General features: G+C 39.2%; 1 protein-coding gene across 3 annotated transcripts in view; it reads left to right on the forward strand.

Moving 5' to 3' along the window:
• VWA7 (von Willebrand factor A domain containing 7) overlaps positions 1 to 17,116 on the forward strand; it is a 35,670-nt gene extending 18,554 nt beyond the window's left edge. For all 3 annotated transcript variants that reach the window (XM_063431388.1, XM_063431387.1, XM_063431389.1), the window contains exons 3-17: positions 2,280 to 2,561; positions 2,972 to 3,068; positions 3,534 to 3,656; positions 4,860 to 5,055; positions 5,880 to 6,043; positions 6,374 to 6,486; positions 6,643 to 6,759; positions 7,361 to 7,555; positions 8,699 to 8,831; positions 9,263 to 9,391; positions 9,869 to 9,961; positions 10,888 to 11,147; positions 12,597 to 12,742; positions 13,232 to 13,403; positions 15,797 to 17,116. In XM_063431388.1, coding sequence (XP_063287458.1) covers positions 2,280 to 2,561; positions 2,972 to 3,068; positions 3,534 to 3,656; positions 4,860 to 5,055; positions 5,880 to 6,043; positions 6,374 to 6,486; positions 6,643 to 6,759; positions 7,361 to 7,555; positions 8,699 to 8,831; positions 9,263 to 9,391; positions 9,869 to 9,961; positions 10,888 to 11,147; positions 12,597 to 12,742; positions 13,232 to 13,403; positions 15,797 to 16,168 — 2,592 coding nt within the window. In that variant the 3' untranslated portion in view covers positions 16,169 to 17,116. The remainder of the gene's footprint in view (positions 1 to 2,279; positions 2,562 to 2,971; positions 3,069 to 3,533; positions 3,657 to 4,859; positions 5,056 to 5,879; positions 6,044 to 6,373; positions 6,487 to 6,642; positions 6,760 to 7,360; positions 7,556 to 8,698; positions 8,832 to 9,262; positions 9,392 to 9,868; positions 9,962 to 10,887; positions 11,148 to 12,596; positions 12,743 to 13,231; positions 13,404 to 15,796) is intronic.
• Positions 17,117 to 19,360: the final 2,244 nt, after the last annotated feature.

The following is a 19,360-nucleotide window of genomic DNA, read 5'->3' on the forward strand; positions in this document are numbered from 1 at the left end:
ATCAACAACAAAGCACATTCTAACGCCAGTGTCATCTGACGTATTCCTACACACGTGTTAATACCTCCGCAAAACTGCAAGCAACGATTATAAGGCAAGAGGTACTTATTTATATATCAGCGCTAAACTCTCAGCTAAATGCCGTGTTTGTCATAATGATGTTTTGTGTATTCCAAGCAGTGACATCTATCTGACACATCATTCTAGCACGACACGAGGCTGTGTATTTACAGCTATAGGTGTGTTTATGTAATCGTTCTTTATACAGTGAGATTTTAGCTAGAAACACCATTTCACTACTAAACAAACCGTGTGCTCACAGTTCCATTGACTTATTTTTTTTAATGGTTCAGACAATCATTTTATTCTCAATTCCCACTGAGGTCTGGCCCTCAGCACATTATTAATACTATTATTATTATTTTATTATTTATATAGCGCCAACAAATTCCGTAGTGTTGTAAAAGCGCATAATAAGCTCACTCCCCCCTTAACTACCCCGAACCCCGATTAACCAAATGACATAAACCAATATCCTGTGGGAAAGGTCATTTATTGACCAGCGCTAAAATGCACATCACTGCTGGGCAGCCGCGTAGATTAATGTTTTCAGCCATTGTGTATAAACAAAGCATTACAAGAAAAGTTACTATGTGTATGTTTTATTTATATTACATTAGGTGTACTTAGCATTTTACAGGTTACATTGTAGTAGAGGTAGGTACAGTAAGTGCTGTACATATACAGTGTGTGTATATTTTATTTATATAGCTCTAACGTGTATACTTAGCACTTCACAGGTCACACCTGTAACCTGTAAAGGACCTGTGTGAATAACGCTAATACAAGTACAAAATTGAAAAAGTACATACAACTCACATTGTACCGAGCTACTCTGAGCTCAGTATAGATGTGGATTATGTTAAACATGCTTTAATGTTTATACACAGTGATAATGGGAAGATGGTTTAGAGACCCCTTGCTATACTGTGACATTGATACTTCCAGCAAATCCTACCCCTGAAACCAATACTCCCCTCATTATATTGATATCAGGCAAGATGATGCCAAGTCTTTATTTACTGAGCACTGAGTGGCTCAATTTCATGTGAGGAAGCATGGCATGTTATTACGCCTTCTAGTTAATCCTTTATGGTCAGTTTACCCCTAATTTATCCCAGGACATTCTTAAACCGACTCTCCACATTTTTTCCGTTTTTGAGCCAACCTCTTATTATTTCTTCTTTTTCTCAGTTTGTTGTTTTTTTGTTTCTCGTTCATGATTAAACTTTCTAATGTTGACTGGCCTTTATAAAATGCACTTTGTGCTGGACGTAAACAAAGAATTCTAAAGTTAAATAATAAAGTCTCTCTCTCTGTCAGGGAAGCTCCTCTTTCTCGATCCCTGGAGGTTACATCCCACGTGACTTTAAAATGTGTAATAGGACTCATATAACGGTATCTTTTAATTGCTTGAAATGTTTAGAGCTGATTTAATACCAGATTGATTACAAAGCTTCTAAAGAAATAAACAGAGTTTCAATTTAAGTCTTTTCATTTTCAAACAGTGATCAAATCGCCAAATACCCGTTAACTTCATTATAACGTGGATCGGTTGAAACTAATTTGTGTACAAGTCTAGTATTTAACTTTGTCGTGAACCTGAGAGCTTCTGTCTTAGCCCTCTGTCTGTCGTTGTTATAAACTCAGTCCTTTGCACTTGGCAGTCAGTAAATCAGACAGAGAAGTGGAGAAATGAATGCTTAGTTATGTATAAACAGTTTCATGCTCTGAAAAGTGTTCTAAAGCAAACAAAGTGGAGGAATCGTAGCGAGGTCTTCCAGCCAAGATAACTTTCGTGGTATTTTACTAAAATGAGGATTGTTGAGAATACCAAGTGAACTCAAAGTGAATTTCAAATTTAAGGCCAAATAGCTGAATTTCAACAATTCTCCAAATTTTCCAGTTATTAGTAATCAATTTTGGCTATTTTTATCTAAAATGTGAAATTCAGTATGAATTCCGCTCAATTCTCACTTTAATGCATAACCCTGTTTCCATGGCGCTAGTCTTATTTTCAAATCCACAATGGAACGTGGAAGCTCTATATCATCGCGGTCAATGGAGATTAGCAGAAGTGGTCATTTTGTTTCTGGTCTGCTGTTGCTGAAAACTACATCTAGATTTGTGAATGTTGTAAAGTTATATGTCACTGAACAGATTTAAACAGACACGACTTGAGTAAGAATGACCATTTAATTCTCATCCTGCTTATTTAGGGCAAGACGCTGATTGCAGACGATATCTTGAGAGCATATTTTGGGGAGGAAGCGTCTGCACGTCAATTCAGAGCCTCCATGCAACAAATAGTCAATGCCAATGCCAACATGGACTTCTTCAGTGGGACCCGAGACGACCCGCTGTGCCATTTTGACTCTGAGAGATTGTTATCAGGAAACAGCCGCCTCTTGAGATCCCGGGAGAAGCTCCTAGAAGCTGTGATAGCAAAAGATTATGAGGGGGCTCGGCAGAAACTAGGTCAAATATTGCACTCTCTGCAGGTAATGCAAGAATTGTTTATATATATACCAAGAATTCGAGACTTGTTGAGCGAGAAGTCCACATCTTTTATAATGTCATTTAAACCCAGTTTAACTAATAAATATAACTTTAAATCATACATAATATGGAATATCTTCATCGAAAAGGTCCTGGTAGATGCGTAAACATAGACATTATTAGACTTCTGCATTCCATTCACAAGTCGTTCGAACTTGACCGAAACAAAATGTTTTTTTGGCCGAACCAGTTTTTTTTCACTGTGCACGAGTCTTATCATTGTATTGGTGGACTGCTGTCCACAATCCAAAACTAGATTCAATAACTTTGCAATGATGTAAATAATTAAGATTATACACCATCACAATATAATCCTCTTTATTCCATTGTGTCATCTTTGCATTTCTCTCAGGATTTCTACAGTCACACTAACTGGGTGGAGATGGGTAACAAGGACATTAACACCGATCTGGCTTCTCCAGGAAAACAAGTCAACTCTCTGGCCAGAGGTAGGAGACCGACCTTCCATGGAACAGCTCACCACTAACTTCTTTTCTTTACTAATAATTATTTATTACCGTACTTTATGTCATCTTTGACCCTTCTCTATCTTTTAGTATATTTATCTATTTTGCTTTCTGTATAATTAGTTTTCTTCAACTTATGCTTCTTACGTCTTTGTTTTCTCTTCAACTTCTTCTGCTTTCACCCACTTTGTTGCCCTTTTCCCCCTTCCCCGCTTTAAATAACACGTCTCGTTACTTGATCCTTACTGACGCATTCTCACTTATTCCTTCCTTGTCTGCCCCTTGTACCAATCGTTCTGTCCACCCCTTTCTGTTCAAAAGCTCTACCAACATAGAGACTGTGGCCATTTTGCTTCTGTAATGGCCTCCCTGCTTACACCATGTCTCCTATCAACCCCCATTATGTCTCCCCTGTTGTTATTATTTTCCTCTCGTCCCCTCTTCCAGCCTCCGACCAGACCTGTACGGATTGTTCTGACAGCTTGTGCCAGAATAACATTGCTGACTTTATTAATAAAAACAAACTCCTGACATCGGGATACTACGGAGAGACACCCAACAAGCCTCAAGGTAAGTACCATGCCAGATTTACAGGAAGAGATGGCACCCACAAATATTAAAGATGCTTCCCCAACCCTCAATGAAAAAAAAAATATTGATAGTATCATTCTACTACGTTCTTATCACTAGTTACGTAGTAACAATGTTTCCAGTTCCAAACAAGGAAAGTTGAAACATATGTACTTTTGGTGGCATTTCGCTAAGCTTGCAGTACTAGGACAGAGTTTTGCCAGTTTCCCAAGTCTTTTATTTGCACTAACTTGTTCTCTGATTGTAAAGTCACCCATTGCCTGCTGGACCATGGCTACTGGACCATGGCTGGGGTCTCCTTGTTTTGGATTAGTAGCAAGAACACTTGCAGGAGACCTCCTACTTATGGAACACAAGCAACACTACAAGACATGGGATAAATCCTATAGATGCAGAGACATTAAGACGTACCAGCACTGGGACATAGTCAGGTTTAAAAAGGAAGACCTGGAAGGAGATGAAACACAAAGTGAAACAAAATAACCAGATGTTTCTTAAATTCCGGATAACAGAGAGAGGGGTAACAGAGTATAAGTCAAATGTCAATGTGGTAAAAAAACCCAAACTGAAGGAACAGCATAAATGGCCCAGGTCAAAAACAGGAAGATATCGTAGGCACCAAGTTAGGCTACAACACAGAAAATAAAGCACTAATCTCAACATCTCTAAGGAAGAAAGTGTCCCCAAATAATATCATATAAAAAAACTGGAGCCAATTTAAATTGTACACACAGCCAGAATGCCAGAACAAGGATGCAATAGACACTTGGCCCACAAGCATACAGAGATTATGGGACACAGAGCCACAGCATTCTTCTGCAGATTAAAATAGGCCTTGTGTGGGGTTTTACGTGGGCTAGTGGCCCGTAATCTCGATTCACTCTAGGAGTGGGTGAGATATTTGCCAGGAAACTGTTTAATGGGACATTATATTACATTTACTTCTAAGCACATATTGCTTAATGGAACATTAAGGTTTTTATAAACAAGTCGAGATATGTGTGTGGTGTGTATGTTTGTAAAAATAACTATAGAACAATTACTGCCATCTTTGGATGAAAATTGGAATTATGTCTTTGAATTTAAATAAATGGACACATGCTCCTGCCTAGTTACAACAGGCATAGGCCAAGCATTCTTCTAGCCTTTGCAAACCAGTCATTTGTTTTTAAATTAAACCAGGAAAATGTAGCCATGGGGGTCCTTTTGATGACAGCCGCCATCGCAGTGCACTTGGAGGGATCAACAAGGACACAGCCTCGTTCATCTATTCCCCCCACCACTTCCTTCATCACAAGGCAGCCAAGTTGGCTCTTGAGGCTTCCATTAACTTTCTGAGTGAGCTGAAGATAGATATAACAGACAAAGAGATGCTGAGGTAAGGTACATCTTAGAGAGGACGATAACTCCAAGAGAAAACTGTCAAGTGCAAACACGAACATCTTTTTTTTGTTTTGTTATAAGACATAGCTACAACTTTTGATTAACCTGACCAGACGCATTGAGAACTTTATAAATGTTAGATTGAACTTTAACATCACAAATGAAATAGCCTTTAGTAGTGTCAGATTTACTTCCACCTTTCTGCGTAGCCTTACCAAAATCCAGTTGAAGCCAATGTGATATGCATTTTGGAAAGATGTATAAAATATACAGGAATTTATAAATATACATTTATTACATCTTAATTGCCACTGAATTTGTCCTTTTTGTCACCACATCCAGAGACACTCTACCCAACCTTTCTCATTCCCACCACATCCAGAGTCTTTCTCTTTTCCACCCATCTACATCACACTTCCCAAATACTCTGCTCCACCAATCTTCCTCAAACTCTACTAAATCAATTTTTGCGTTTCCTACATCCCCCATAATGTCTGACTCAGAGAATCTTTGCTCCTCCATGCTTGTCCCTTACACATCCCTCATTCATCTCCGTTCTACCACATTCAGAGAAACTTGGTTTCCACCATCCATTTCCTTTCCAGGAGATTTGCTCAGAATCAAAGGAAATGTAGTTTGTTACAAGCTGAGCATTGAAATTTAGACGTGATTGTTATTGATCATATTTACACAGAAACATCAACTTTTCTGTTCACCTTCCCTGTGCCTCTTTCCTCCCATATCTGACTGTATATTGTTTCATAAATAACTTTGAATCATAACCGCCATTGTCTTCTCCCTTCCATTCTCTTCTCCCAGGCTCCTGGGAGTCTCTTCCTTTCCAGCTCTGAGCTTTGTTGTCGATACTACTGGCAGCATGGGAGAGGAGATCACAGCAGTCCGACGCCAGGCCCACAATATAATTTACCGTCAGAACATGCTTCCTCCTGACCACTTCATTCTGGTTCCCTTCCACGACCCAGGTACATCTCAAATCACCATTTTTTTGGTTGTCTTCTTCCTTTAGCATACAAGGGTTCCAGCTTTTAAATAACACGTATGATAAATTTGTGGTATATAATATCATAATTAATTTATCTATATTTCTAGGTTTCTCAATCATCAAGTGGGTCTTTTTCCATCTATATATTGATTTTACACTCCATAACATTAATGACACTTGAACTGTAAAATGTGGTTAGTTGTTTCAGAGTGGTGAATGAGAACTCAAGGTGCAGTCCAAGAGCTTTGGGACCATACGTGGACCCCTATTGTAGTATGTCATAAAATATTGACATCCTTGTTTCTTTTAGGTTTTGGACCTCTTTTGGAGACCAGTAACCCTAGAGAATTTCTAGATCACTTGGATTCTTTAATTGCTCTAGGAGGGGGAGATGAACCAGAAATGTGTCTATCAGCTCTGCAGGTATCTATCAGTCTGTCAATCTGCCCAACATGGCAAGAATATGGGGATATTTTTGTTCCATTTTTGGTGAAGTTAAAAAGTAAAAAAATCGGATACTATTTGATGATGTATCTCCTTCGTGCCTGCCCTTTTACAATAATGCCATTATATTTTCAGCTGGCTCTGATCCACACCCCTCCTTATTCCGAAATCTTTGTGTTCACGGACGCTTCATCCAAAGACATGGAGTTGAGGAGCTCAGTGGAGGCTCTGATCCAGGAGAGAAAGATCAAGGTCCGATGTCTTAGAATAGCACGTGGAGTAGAATGTTGAGTGGAAGTGATTGATGGGGAACATGAGACCAAACTGAGACAATAGAAAAACGCTCCAAGTCAGAGGAGGAAATGTTGAACTTCAGTTTGTTTAAAATAAACTTATTTAATTTATTATAAAATTATTCAATCTTATTTAAAAAAAAAAAAAAAGCTGTTAAGAAGTTCAAAAAAAGTCTATGAAAGTTGTAAAATAAGTCAGTTTTCGTTTTTATTCCCCAAATAATCTGTCTTTTCGAGCAGACGGGGGCTGCCGTCTTTTAATATCATATGTTAATTTTTATGATCAATCACCATGGCTTGATTAAATTATGTGTTCTGATTGGCTGAGTTATATTTTATTGATAAAAAGAATGCAGCCTTGTTTTCTATTATATTTCCATAATATTTTCTATTACTATATTTTACAGATCTTATAATCTAACTTCTCTAAAAAAAATTTGACTTTCACATATATATTCAAATGTTTTTCCAAATCTAAACTATTTCTGACAGTCAGAATTAAGAGTAGGAGGGCCGTTAGAGGAACTTTGCAATTATACAACAAATAATTCTTTTCTCAGGTATCTTTCCTGATCACTGAGGATCCCGACAGGATGCAGGGCCGTAGGCGTAAGAGGAGGGAACTGTTACGCCAGGACAGGTTTAATCTCTATTCTGAACTCGCTTTCACATCCGGCGGACAGATCATCTTCTCCAACAATGAAGACATTGATGCCGTGACAGACATAATTAAAGAGTCTTCACACTTTGATATTGTGAGCAAACGTGTGTAAAGGCTTGTGGATACGTGTGTGGAGTTAGAGATTGGGGCATCAGCAAGTAATAGGAGTGCAGTAAGTGGCTGGGGAGCAGTAAGTGATGGGAATATGGCAAGTGATGGGGAATCGGCAGTGCTGGCAGTACAGTAAGTGACTGGGGTACAGTAAGTGATGGGAATATGGCAAGTGATGGGGATTCGGCAGTGCTGGCAGTACAGTAAGTGACTGGGGTGCAGTAAGTGATTGTAATATGGCAAGTGATGGGGATTCGGCAGTGCTGGGAGTACAGTAAGTGACTGGGGTGCAGTAAGTGATGGTGAATCGGCAGTCCTGGGAGTACAGTAAGTGACTGGGGTGCAGTAAGTGATGGGAATATGGCAAGTGATGGGGAATCGGCAGTCCTGGGAGTACAGTAAGTGACTGGGGTGCAGTAAGTGATGGGAATATGGCAAGTGATGGGGATTCGGCAGTGCTGGCAGTACAGTAAGTGACTGGGGTGCAATAAGTGATGGGAATATGGCAAGTGATGGGGAATCGGCAGTCCTGGGAGTACAGTAAGTGACTGGGGTGCAGTAAGTAATGGGAATATGGCAAGTGATGGGGATTCGGCAGTGCTGGGAGTACAGTAAGTGACTGGGGTGCAGTAAGTGATGGGAATATGGCAAGTGATGGGGAATCGGCAGTCCTGGGAGTACAGTAAGTGACTGGGGTGCAGTAAGTGATGGGAATATGGCAAGTGATGGGGAATCGGCAGTCCTGGCAGTACAGTAAGTGACCGGGGAGCAGTAAGTGATGGGAATATGGCAGGTGATGGGGATTCGGCAGTGCTGGGAATACAGTAAGTGACTCAGGTGCAGTAAGTGATGGGAATATGACAGGTGATGGGGATTCGGCAGTGCTGGCAGTACAGTAAGTGACTGGGGTGCAGTAAGTGATGGGAATATGGCAAGTGATGGGGATTCGGCAGTGCTGGCAGTACAGTAAGTGACTGGGGTGCAGTAAGTGATGGGAATATGGCAAGTGATGGGGATTCGGCAGTGCTGGCAGTACAGTAAGTGACTGGGGTGCAGTAAGTGATTGGAGAGGTGCATTAAGAAGAATAAACTCACACTGTGCTGTTCTCTTTTTCGATCCATGTAGGTGAATCTGCTTGATGTGAAGAGCGAGAAGAGGGGTGAAGCCACCCACGTGTTCGAGATTGATCATTTCATACGTAACGTCACTCTCTTTATAAATGGCGATATCAGAGGAATCAATGTCTATAACCCTGACGGTAAGAACAAAGGACCTGTGTGTTAAAAATATGATCCTCAGGCCATTCTGAGTAATTTAACCAATTCCTCCTCTTTATTTTGACTAACACAATTATATCATCTGTTCCTCTTCGAGTAAGTGTGAGCTGTCTATACAGATAAATGCTCTGATACGGTTACACCACGCTGCTTTAAGCCATAATTAGTTGACCGTAAAGGACTTATGTACGATTCTGTGCAATATAAAGGAAAAACTACAAAACTAAAACTGCGCCCTGCTGCAGCAAAGACAAAGTAAAATCTTTAAAAACCAACATTTACGTCAATGCGCCAGTGTGAAAATAGCAGCGAAATAATGAAAATGTCTCTACAGGAGCCTCACCAGTTTATATCGATTTACAACGCTAGATGCTGGTGGTCACTTTATTTAGGCTTTTCTCTCTCCTACTAGGCCACATTCAAATAGTCAAAAACCACAGGGAAGGCTTGTTTACACGAATAACCCTAGAAGATCCTCTAATGGTGGGGAATTGGAGCGTCGCTGTCAAAAACACGAACCCATACACATTGCATGTGCAAGGTGACCGGAGCACACGTCTGTCTCTGTATGTATGTATATTTGTCCCTCTGTGAAATGGATAATATGTATCAATCAACACCTTCTTAGAACCCTTTTCTAAAGAAACATAGAATGTGACGGCAGATAGAACCATTCGGCCCATCTTGTCTGCCCAATTTTTTAAATACTTTCATTTAACGTCTTTCTATGTTTGCAGTAGTCATTCAGTTTTCTCTGATATTCACGCACTATTAATATTACATGCCTTGATTAATTTCTCTATCGTTAAGTCAGTTATCCTCTATTCACTGCTCACTTCGTCCTTCTGTCATTAAGGCAGAAGTCTTATAAAACAAATGTCCTTCAATGTATCTTTCTTATCCATTATATACGTTGTATCTTCTCACATCCTAATCTCTCTCCTCTTCCATCTTTCTGTCTCCCCCCTTTTCCTGTCGTGTAACTTTCTTTGTAATCGTCTCCCTTTCTGTTACACAGGACGGAGTTCTTTTGACTTTCTGTACTATTTTGGGTCTTTCCTGAATGGGTCTCACCCTGGACTTTATAAATACACCAACCAACCAGTGGCAGGTAAGTAATTTAATATACCTAGTGTCTCCAAGGCACAATTCTCTACCTATCTGTTCAGCACGTGTCACTTAGTACCCCTCTTCAATTCATTATTGTATGGACACCATTTTTTTTAGCGCTCGTTTCAATAGCGAGTTCAGCTTAAGAAGTAAGTCCCTAATAAAAGGGATTATTCAACCGAGCGCAGTCCTGCTGCTGTGAACTGTATAATGTGCCTCATTTGGCTACATTCTAATTTCAAAGCACCGTTACCAACCCTCATTGCTGGAGATTATAAGGTCACTCTGGACCCCTTGCTGAAGAGTGTTTTTCTTTCTTTTTTGTCTCCTTCATTTTACAAAAAGTGCAGATTTCAATAGAAATTGACACTTTTGTAAATGAACCTTGTTACAGCCCCCCTGACTGTCAATCAGATAGCCGGTCCTGTTACTTCCTGGTTTGGTTAGCTCAGTGGAGCTAAACTGATGATGCAGTAATTGCCCAGAGCTTGTCTTGTAAAGACGTCTCATTGAGCTGCATTAAGAAGTCTGTTATTGGACAGCCACAGAAAGTCTGGGCGGGGTTAGAAGGGGAGGGCTTGTAAAGGATGCAGACAAGAGATCTACATCTTTTTCAAGTGTTTTTATATATACCCCCAATGAAATAATGCATAATTAAATGCATGCAAGTGTTCGTTGGGGGTAGTTGGTTTGGTGTTAAAAATATCCCTTTAACCCCTTAAGGACCAAACTTCTGGAATAAAAGGTAATCATGACATGTCACACATGTCATGTGTCCTTAAGGGGTTAAGTTTACTACTACTGCTACAATTTCTCATCAAAAGCAAGTCTGTAGCTCCTGAAGCACAGCAAACCAAAATGTATTGTAGGTTCTTCCAACCACTGTTGGTTTTAAAAAGTGAAGTTTCTCTTCTATTACCACCACAGGTGTTCCTTCAGTCTTGGTTGTTGAAGCCATTGGCCTCCCAGAGGCTGCTCACCTGGACCAAGTCTCCCTGACCTTCACTCAAGGAGAGACGCATATGTTGCCACTGGAACCGACCAATCAGAGCAGGCTCCTGATTGCAGAGGTGGGACACCTGCCCATTGGTGAGTTCAGAGTCGGGGTGACCGGCCAGGATGGCACTGGGCATGTACTTCACCGGGAGGCCCCACAGCATGGGAAAGCTGCGGAATGTGTGATGGAGGTGCGCATGAAACCTAATACTGCATCCTGTGATTGTTACAATGTGTCTTGTACTAATCCCTAGACTTCACACTAATTATTTGCAGCTGTTATAGACTCATTAAATTATCTGTGGAGTCCTATTTATTGAATAAAGATTCCAAAGATAAATCCCAAATGGACCAATTCGTTCGGGCATAGATTAAGAGGAATTTGATTTGTTCATAGCAGCTGAAAAAAAGTTTACTAACCATGCCAGTAGTAATATTGTACTAACCATGTAAGTAGTAATATTGTACTAATCATACTAGTATTACTATTGTATTAACCACACCAGTAGTAATATTGTACTAACCACGCCAGTAGTGATATTGTACTAACCACGCCAGTAATATAACAAATCCATATATACCCTTAATACCCCACTATATTTAATATGTTTACAATGGATTTTTCATCTAAGCATGGTCATTGCAACCTTCATTAATCACACTATCTCTGCTAATATCCAGGATTTGTAATTACATTGTCACACTGGACTGAACTAACCTTGTCAATGAGTTTATATAACATTTTACCGCTAACTGTCTGCGTATATGGACTGGGGCGACATTGATTAGAATCCATGTCTTCCCAGCCAAACTTGCAATTAGCATAACGTCTACATCAACGGGAATGTCAGGGTCTGCAAGCTGAATTATAACATCTATGTTTTCTATAAAACTTCTTATGTAATTTAGGTACCGTATATTTCATTCTGCAAGGTGATTGTAGCCCAAAATAGACAATTCTTTTCAATTTGACTCTTTTTTTGCTTAAAACTTTACATTTTCTTACAATCCTCCAAAATGTAATCCCAATATTCGAGAGAGAAAATCAGTAACAACGTAATGTCTTATAAAATTATATTAGATTAATGAACATAAGTCTAAATTTTACTATGGGTCAAGAAGGCACTTAGATTTTTATTTTTTATTATTATTGGCAAATTACATGAAAGGTATTTTTAAAATTATTTATTTGTGTGTAAATTCCCTGCAAAATAAAGAAGGGATAAAATATAACTTTTTATTCAGAGAACCAAAGGAGTGGAATCATCTGCACCTGCTATTTATAGAAATATCAATTTTTGTTTTTAAGATTGGTTTATACATTTATAGATATATATTTTTAACCCTGTAAAGAACACTGGTTAGATAAATCCCTTTGTAGCGTGACTTGCCTGCCATCCCACTGGTATGCTAAGGGTTACATTTTTTAGATTTGAGGTTTTATGGTTTTCACTCCGATAATTTCCAAAAATTATTATTCTCAGTTCCTGTCACTGATATATACCGTATATTTATATACATATATTCTTGTATTGGTTTGTGTGTGTAAAATGTTTATATAATATAAATAATAATAATATGATTACTTGCCAGTAATTGTCCTGTGTTGTCTAACGCGCCATTAACCCTTTAATACTCAGATATCCACGGTGCTTGAACATGGCCTGGCTGAAGGAGAAAGGCACCTAATGTCACTTATGGTCACTAAATACGGTTCCTCTAACTGCTACGCGATCAAACTGAGCACCGATAACAAAGATTTCAAAGTGTGGACTGATGTAAACAGGTGAGTTCTTAGATCTCCATCCTACCCGCAGTCAGTCTGCATCAGGGAACGGAATGTCTGTTTCTTCCTGTGTTTGACCTCATTTTTTACCTTTTCCACTCATGTTTTTATATTCAGGACTGGTCAGTAGTTATAGTACCAGGGGCCAAATGTCTGTCTCTCATTGATTCACTTTGATGTGTCACCAATTAACACTACTATATTAACCTAACTGGTCGTAACCTGGTGTCCCTTTAACCTCCGAAACTTAATTAAGGATTTACACCAGAATGACACCTTTCCAGCAGTTCAAATGTCTCGGCCTTTGTTGAGGACGGCCGCAGGAGATATTTGCCTGATGTTGTGTTTTTAAGTTTAAAAATCAATGAACTGGGGCAATTGTCTAAGGACAAACAACTCTGATATAATCCTTAATTGCTATAAAAATATCCACGCCTTTTATTCATGTTTCCAAACTTCCATTTCTGATTATAACCCGTTTTTGCACAGGGTCGAGTTTGGCGATACGAACAGCGTGAATGCATCAGAATTCTGGATCGAAGCTCCGACCACAATGAACACAGATTCAATGCTGACTGTTACAGCGACAGCCGCAAGCTGTCACGATAAAACCAAAAGTTGTTTCACCATGCAACGGCTGCCTGTGAAAAAGAAGCCAGAGGTAAATTAGATCTAACACCCCTCTACGCCATCACTGGTATATAACATGTTCCACTGCATTTTAACGCTGATATATATAAATAACAAAGCTTAAAAAACGCATCTAAAGAAAACTGAGATCTTTGATATGTGTAAATTAAAACCGAAAAGCAAATTCTATTTACTTTCCAAACATATTACTTTGATTTATTACGAATGATTTATTACGAATGATTTATTACGAATGATTTATTTTTGCAAACACTTTATCACCACGCAGATATCAGCCCTGTGCTCCAACTCCCACTACTCGTAGGCTGCAGCAATGTCTACATTATTCGTCGGCCTCAATATATAAATAAACGTTACGCCTACATTGTGTAAACAAATCCCCATCTTTGTTTGTTAAGATAGGTGATTTTAAGTAACCCCGTAAAATGTCACAGTATTTTTGTGTGTCTGCTGTTCCTTAATCTGTATTTTAAATATTTACCAATACAAAGAACTTTTATATATTTTTTATATATTTGGGCTGATGGGTAGTATATCCAATGCTCCCACCTAGGAGTAGGGCTAGTTACAGCACAAAATCTAATCAAATACATGGGCAGAAAAAAAAAATCTAGTTTGAATATGTTTGCATTTTCTTTGCCATTTACTGTCTATTTACATTTCAGTGAATAACCTACATTTTCTGGATATAGTGTTAGCTCAAAATAAAAATGTACTAATTAGACAAAATATTGAATTAATAATGTTTAAATCTGTTTCTCTCCTTTTATTACATATGTGCTTCCTTTATCCTAACGTCCTCCATGCACTTCTTTATCCTAACGTCCTCCATGCGCTTCCTTTATCCTAACGTACTTCATGCACTTCCTTTATCCTAATGTCCTCCGTTCATTTCCTTTATCCTAACGTCCTCCATACCCTTTCTTTATCCTAACGTCCTCTATGCACTTCCTTTATCCTAACGTCCTCCGTGCCCTTCCTTTATCCTAATGTCCTCCATGTCCTTCCTTTATCCTAACGTCCTCCGTGCACTTCCTTTATCCTAACGTCCTCCGTGCACTTCCTTTATCCTAACGTCCTCCGTGCCCTTCCTTTATCCTAATGTCCTCCATGTCCTTCCTTTATCCTAACGTCCTCCGTGCACTTCCTTTATCCTAACGTCCTCTGTGCACTTCCTTTATCCTAATGTCCTCCATGCCCTTCCTTTATCCTAATGTCCTCCGTGCACTTCCTTTATCCTAACGTCCTCTATGCACTTCCTTTATCCTAATGTCCTCCATGCACTTCCTTTATCCTAACGTCCTCCGTGCCCTTCCTTTATCCTAATGTCCTCCATGTCCTTCCTTTATCCTAATGTCCTCCGTTCATTTCCTTTATCCTAACGTCCTCCATACCCTTCCTTTATCCTAACGTCCTCTATGCACTTCCTTTATCCTAACGTCCTCCGTGCCCTTCCTTTATCCTAATGTCCTCCATGTCCTTCCTTTATCCTAACGTCCTCCGTGCACTTCCTTTATCCTAACGTCCTCCGTGCACTTCCTTTATCCTAACGTCCTCCGTGCCCTTCCTTTATCCTAATGTCCTCCATGTCCTTCCTTTATCCTAACGTCCTCCGTGCACTTCCTTTATCCTAACGTCCTCTGTGCACTTCCTTTATCCTAATGTCCTCCATGCCCTTCCTTTATCCTAATGTCCTCCGTGCACTTCCTTTATCCTAACGTCCTCTATGCACTTCCTTTATCCTAATGTCCTCCATGCCCTTCCTTTATCCTAATGTCCTCCATGCCCTTCCTTTATCCTAATGTCCTCCATGCCCTTCCTTTATCCTAATGTCCTCCGTGCACTTCCTTTATCCTAACGTCCTCTATGCACTTCCTTTATCCTAATGTCCTCTGTGCACTTTCTTTATTCTAACGTCCTCCATGCCCTTCCTTTATCCTAACGTCCTTCGTGCACTTCCTTTATCCTAATTTCCTCCATGCATTTCCTAAACATTTTGTTTCCATTGTTCACTTCTAACGTCCTATAAACACTTCACTAACTCCCCATGTCTACTTCCCACGCCTTCTCGATATCCTCTGTCCACCTCCTCTTTCTTCTTTGATTTCCTGTGTCCCCTTACTCTACATACTTTGACTTATGGATTCCATCCACTCTTTCTACCTCTGTTTGATTTATCCCTCTCTAACGCACTTTGAGAACTTCCTACGCTTGCCCCTCTCTTTTCTTCCATCCATTTAATCTTGCCCCTGTACTTTCCACCATCTTATGGCCTGTTCCTTCCCCTAAATCAATTTCCCCAAACTCATAATTTATTCTCCGTTCTCTTTGATCCTCCATTTATGTATTTTCCTCTTTAATTTTCTTTTTAACTTCCCTTTCTTTTTCCTCTGGTACTTTTAGGCAATTCCTCTGATTTTCCCAAATTGTACCATCCTTTCTTACTCTGGCATATGTCCACTCTCTGAGCTTCCAAACCCGTGCAAGCAGCACCCCTGGAGTGTCACCTTCCTAGGACTGCATTCCGACGGCATTGAATCAGTTCGAGTTCTACACGGCGCAGGCTCTGTCCTGCATGAGACAGATGGGATTTATGAACATATTCATTTCACATCAGACTGCTGCTCAAAGGAAGTGGAACTTCTGCTAATCTCCTACACGAAAACGAGTGGCTATTGCCATGCACGTGCCCTTTCTGCTTCCGCACTGCCGAGTCAAGACAAACTCATGATGTTTTTGGTTGGCATAATATTTATATGGATCAACTCTTGGTAGAGATATATTACCCCATTTTTGGACTGATTTGGCATTTCCAACAATGGCTATTTTAATATTTTGGTTCCGAAGAAGAAGCTTGTACCACGTCTTTCAGTCATCTTGGATTGTAGAGAGAAGAAAACCCAGATATTGGCGTGGATTTATACAGCCAAAAGAAAAATGAGAGAGAGAGAGAGAGATTTCTGAATATTTAACGTTCTAAACTCAGAAGCACAAAATACCTTTTTCCGTCCATGTGTGATTGGACTGCTGCACATCATTGACCACAAACGGTGTGATCATTAATTTCTGTTGCACCAGCTGAGCATTCTGGGATATCATGACACTGAGTGACAGCAAGTCTCTACCGTTGATGTTTGTAATAAGTAATATTAAATTATGTGTGAATGCATGTGAATGTGTAGATATTATGCTTCTTGTCGATGCATTTAAAAAAAAAAAAATTGTGGTTGTTGTTTAATAAAATGAATTTACATTTTCTTGTCACTACATTTAGCACTTAAAGGAACACTCCAGAACCCTAAAGCACTTTAGCTAGCTGAAACGTTTTATGAGTGAAGAGTGTCTTTTGGATAAAGCGTAGATTTCAATAGAAATTTACATATTTTTATAAATTATATTGGTTTCACCCGCTGGCTTTTCGAGGAGACAACAGGTCCGGTTACTTCCTGGTTTAGTTACATTATTTGTACTGAACTCAAGAGGCAGCAATTGCTCAGAGCACCTGCCTTGCAAAGACTTCTCATTGAGCTGCATTGGGAAATCTGTGATTGGACAGCCACAGAAAGTCTGGGCGGGGTTAGAAGGGGAGGGCTTGTTAGGGCTGCAGACCAGAGATCTGCATTTTTTACAAGCTGTGTTTAGGTAAACCACCAATTAAATAATGCATAATTAACGTATGAATGTTTTCATTTAGAGTATATCTACTAAACAGTGATTTTTTATTTATTTAGGCAGTGTCCCTTTAAGGGGAGAATAGAGTAAAAATTTATTATTATTTTTAATACATTATATGGATAAAACATCTATTTAACAAATAATACAAATAAGTTAAACTAAAATAAAACGTGAATGTGTGCTAGTGCTCTGTGAACAGTCATATTGCAGCGGCTAACAGCACGCACTTATAGTCTTTCTCATACAGGACTGCAGGGTAATCTACCCAGTGAATTCTAGCTGTTACACATTAGAATTTGAGAGAACACACAAATATTTCTGTTGACAAAATTGTTATTGCAATCACTAGTAAAGATTTTTTCTTACTAAAAAAAAAACAGCAAATAAACTGTGTGTAAAGTGTGTGTGAAGAAACTGAAACAATAAAAACAGTATTACCCAAAAAGACACTATTAATAAGAGTAAAGTTTGTAAATTCTGTGTGTGCCAGTGTGTGTATCTGAGTATGTCATTGTGTTTATTTGTGTGTGTGCTGTGTGTGTGTGTGTATGTATCTTTGTGTGTGTGCAAATGTGTGTATCTATGTGTGTGTATATCTCTGTGTGTTTGTGTTAGTGCGTGTGTCACTGTGTGTATCTCAGTGTGTATGTATATGCCTGTGTGTGTATATCTGTGTGTCAAGGTGTGTGCATGTGTCCAGCTGTGTTCATGTGTCAGTGTCTGTATCGTTGTGTCTATGAATATGTGTCAGTGTGTTTATATGTGTGTATCTGTGTGATAATGTGTATATATGTGTGTATCTATGTGCATACATCCCAGCAATCAAACACCAACACAACATGCAAGCACACCAATGAAAACACAAACATTGGAGTTTGAATTCAGGCATATGTTTGTATGTAATATACAAAGACACGTCCGAATTCAAACTCCAAAATAATATACAAACACACCCCTTCACTAAAACTCCAATACTACACACAATGTACATCCGCATTTACAACACAACACTATATCCAAACACACCCCTGTATGCAAATGCAGTCATTACATACAAACGCCCCCGTATTAAAACGCGTATTATATACAAACACTAACTTTACACACAAAACCACATCTACATTTAAAAGCCAACACTGCATACAAACACAGCCCTGCATACAAACACAAACACTACACACATGTACAACACTGCATACAAACCACAGCCCTGCATACAAACACAAACACTACACACATGTACAACACTGCATACAAACCACAGCCCTGCATTCAAACACAAACACTACACACATGTACAACACTGCATACAAACACAGCCCTGCATTCAAACACAATCACTACACACATGTATACCACTGCATACAAACACAGCCCTGCATTCAAACACAATCACTACACACATGTATACCACTGCATTCCAATGGCAACAGTACATACAAATACAACCCTATATGTGCACACATGCTCTATACAAAAACATGCTTACATTCAAACGCACAAATACAACCCTGCAGGGATGGGCAAATGGTAGATCCCCAGCTGGCATAGAATCATGGACGACAGATGAAGATCTATCTTTTTGCCATTCTTGCCCTAGAGAGGGTCCCCAAATTTTGTCCCACCACTGGGACGTTGTACACTTTTACAATGTGTGATTTGCCCTTGACTGAATGTCATCATGGTGTTTAGTGACCCTTTAGAAATTTTCACAACGAGTACTATTTAAACAGTGAAAAAAATGAAATGTTTCCTTGATCCGGTAAAATAGATATAGATAACGGGATAACTTTCCTGTTATCTGCCCTCCACGATTTGTACTATTTCAAGGTTTAGGGTTAGAATAATAACTGAGTGAGACTCAATAAGTTCCTAGCCTTAATTTTCTCTCAAATTTTATTTTTCAAATTTTAACCGTTTTAAAACCATTTCACCGTTAGCCTCACTCAATCCTTATTCTAAGCCTAGCCCAAGAATAAAATAAATAAATAGCGGAGGGCAGATAATAGGAAAGGTCCGGGTTAACGTGCTGGGATCTTCAGAAGTTAATTCAATGGTCGGGTTCTTTTTCAATGGGTCGCGCAGTGATACCATGTGTATTAGCAATACAAGTTCTGACATATTCCGGATTTCACAACATTCTGAAATAACACAGACACACACGGATAGTTACAAAGTACCCACACAATTCTAGCCAACGAATCAGTGAAAAGAATGGTCGATCTAATGTTAAATATGTTGAGATTTTCATTTGATTATAAAGGATTTTAGTGAATAACTCCCAATGAGTGC

The sequence above is a fragment of the Pelobates fuscus genome, chromosome 9 (genome assembly GCF_036172605.1).
Source record: "Pelobates fuscus isolate aPelFus1 chromosome 9, aPelFus1.pri, whole genome shotgun sequence".
Classification (NCBI taxonomy): domain Eukaryota; kingdom Metazoa; phylum Chordata; class Amphibia; order Anura; family Pelobatidae; genus Pelobates; species Pelobates fuscus.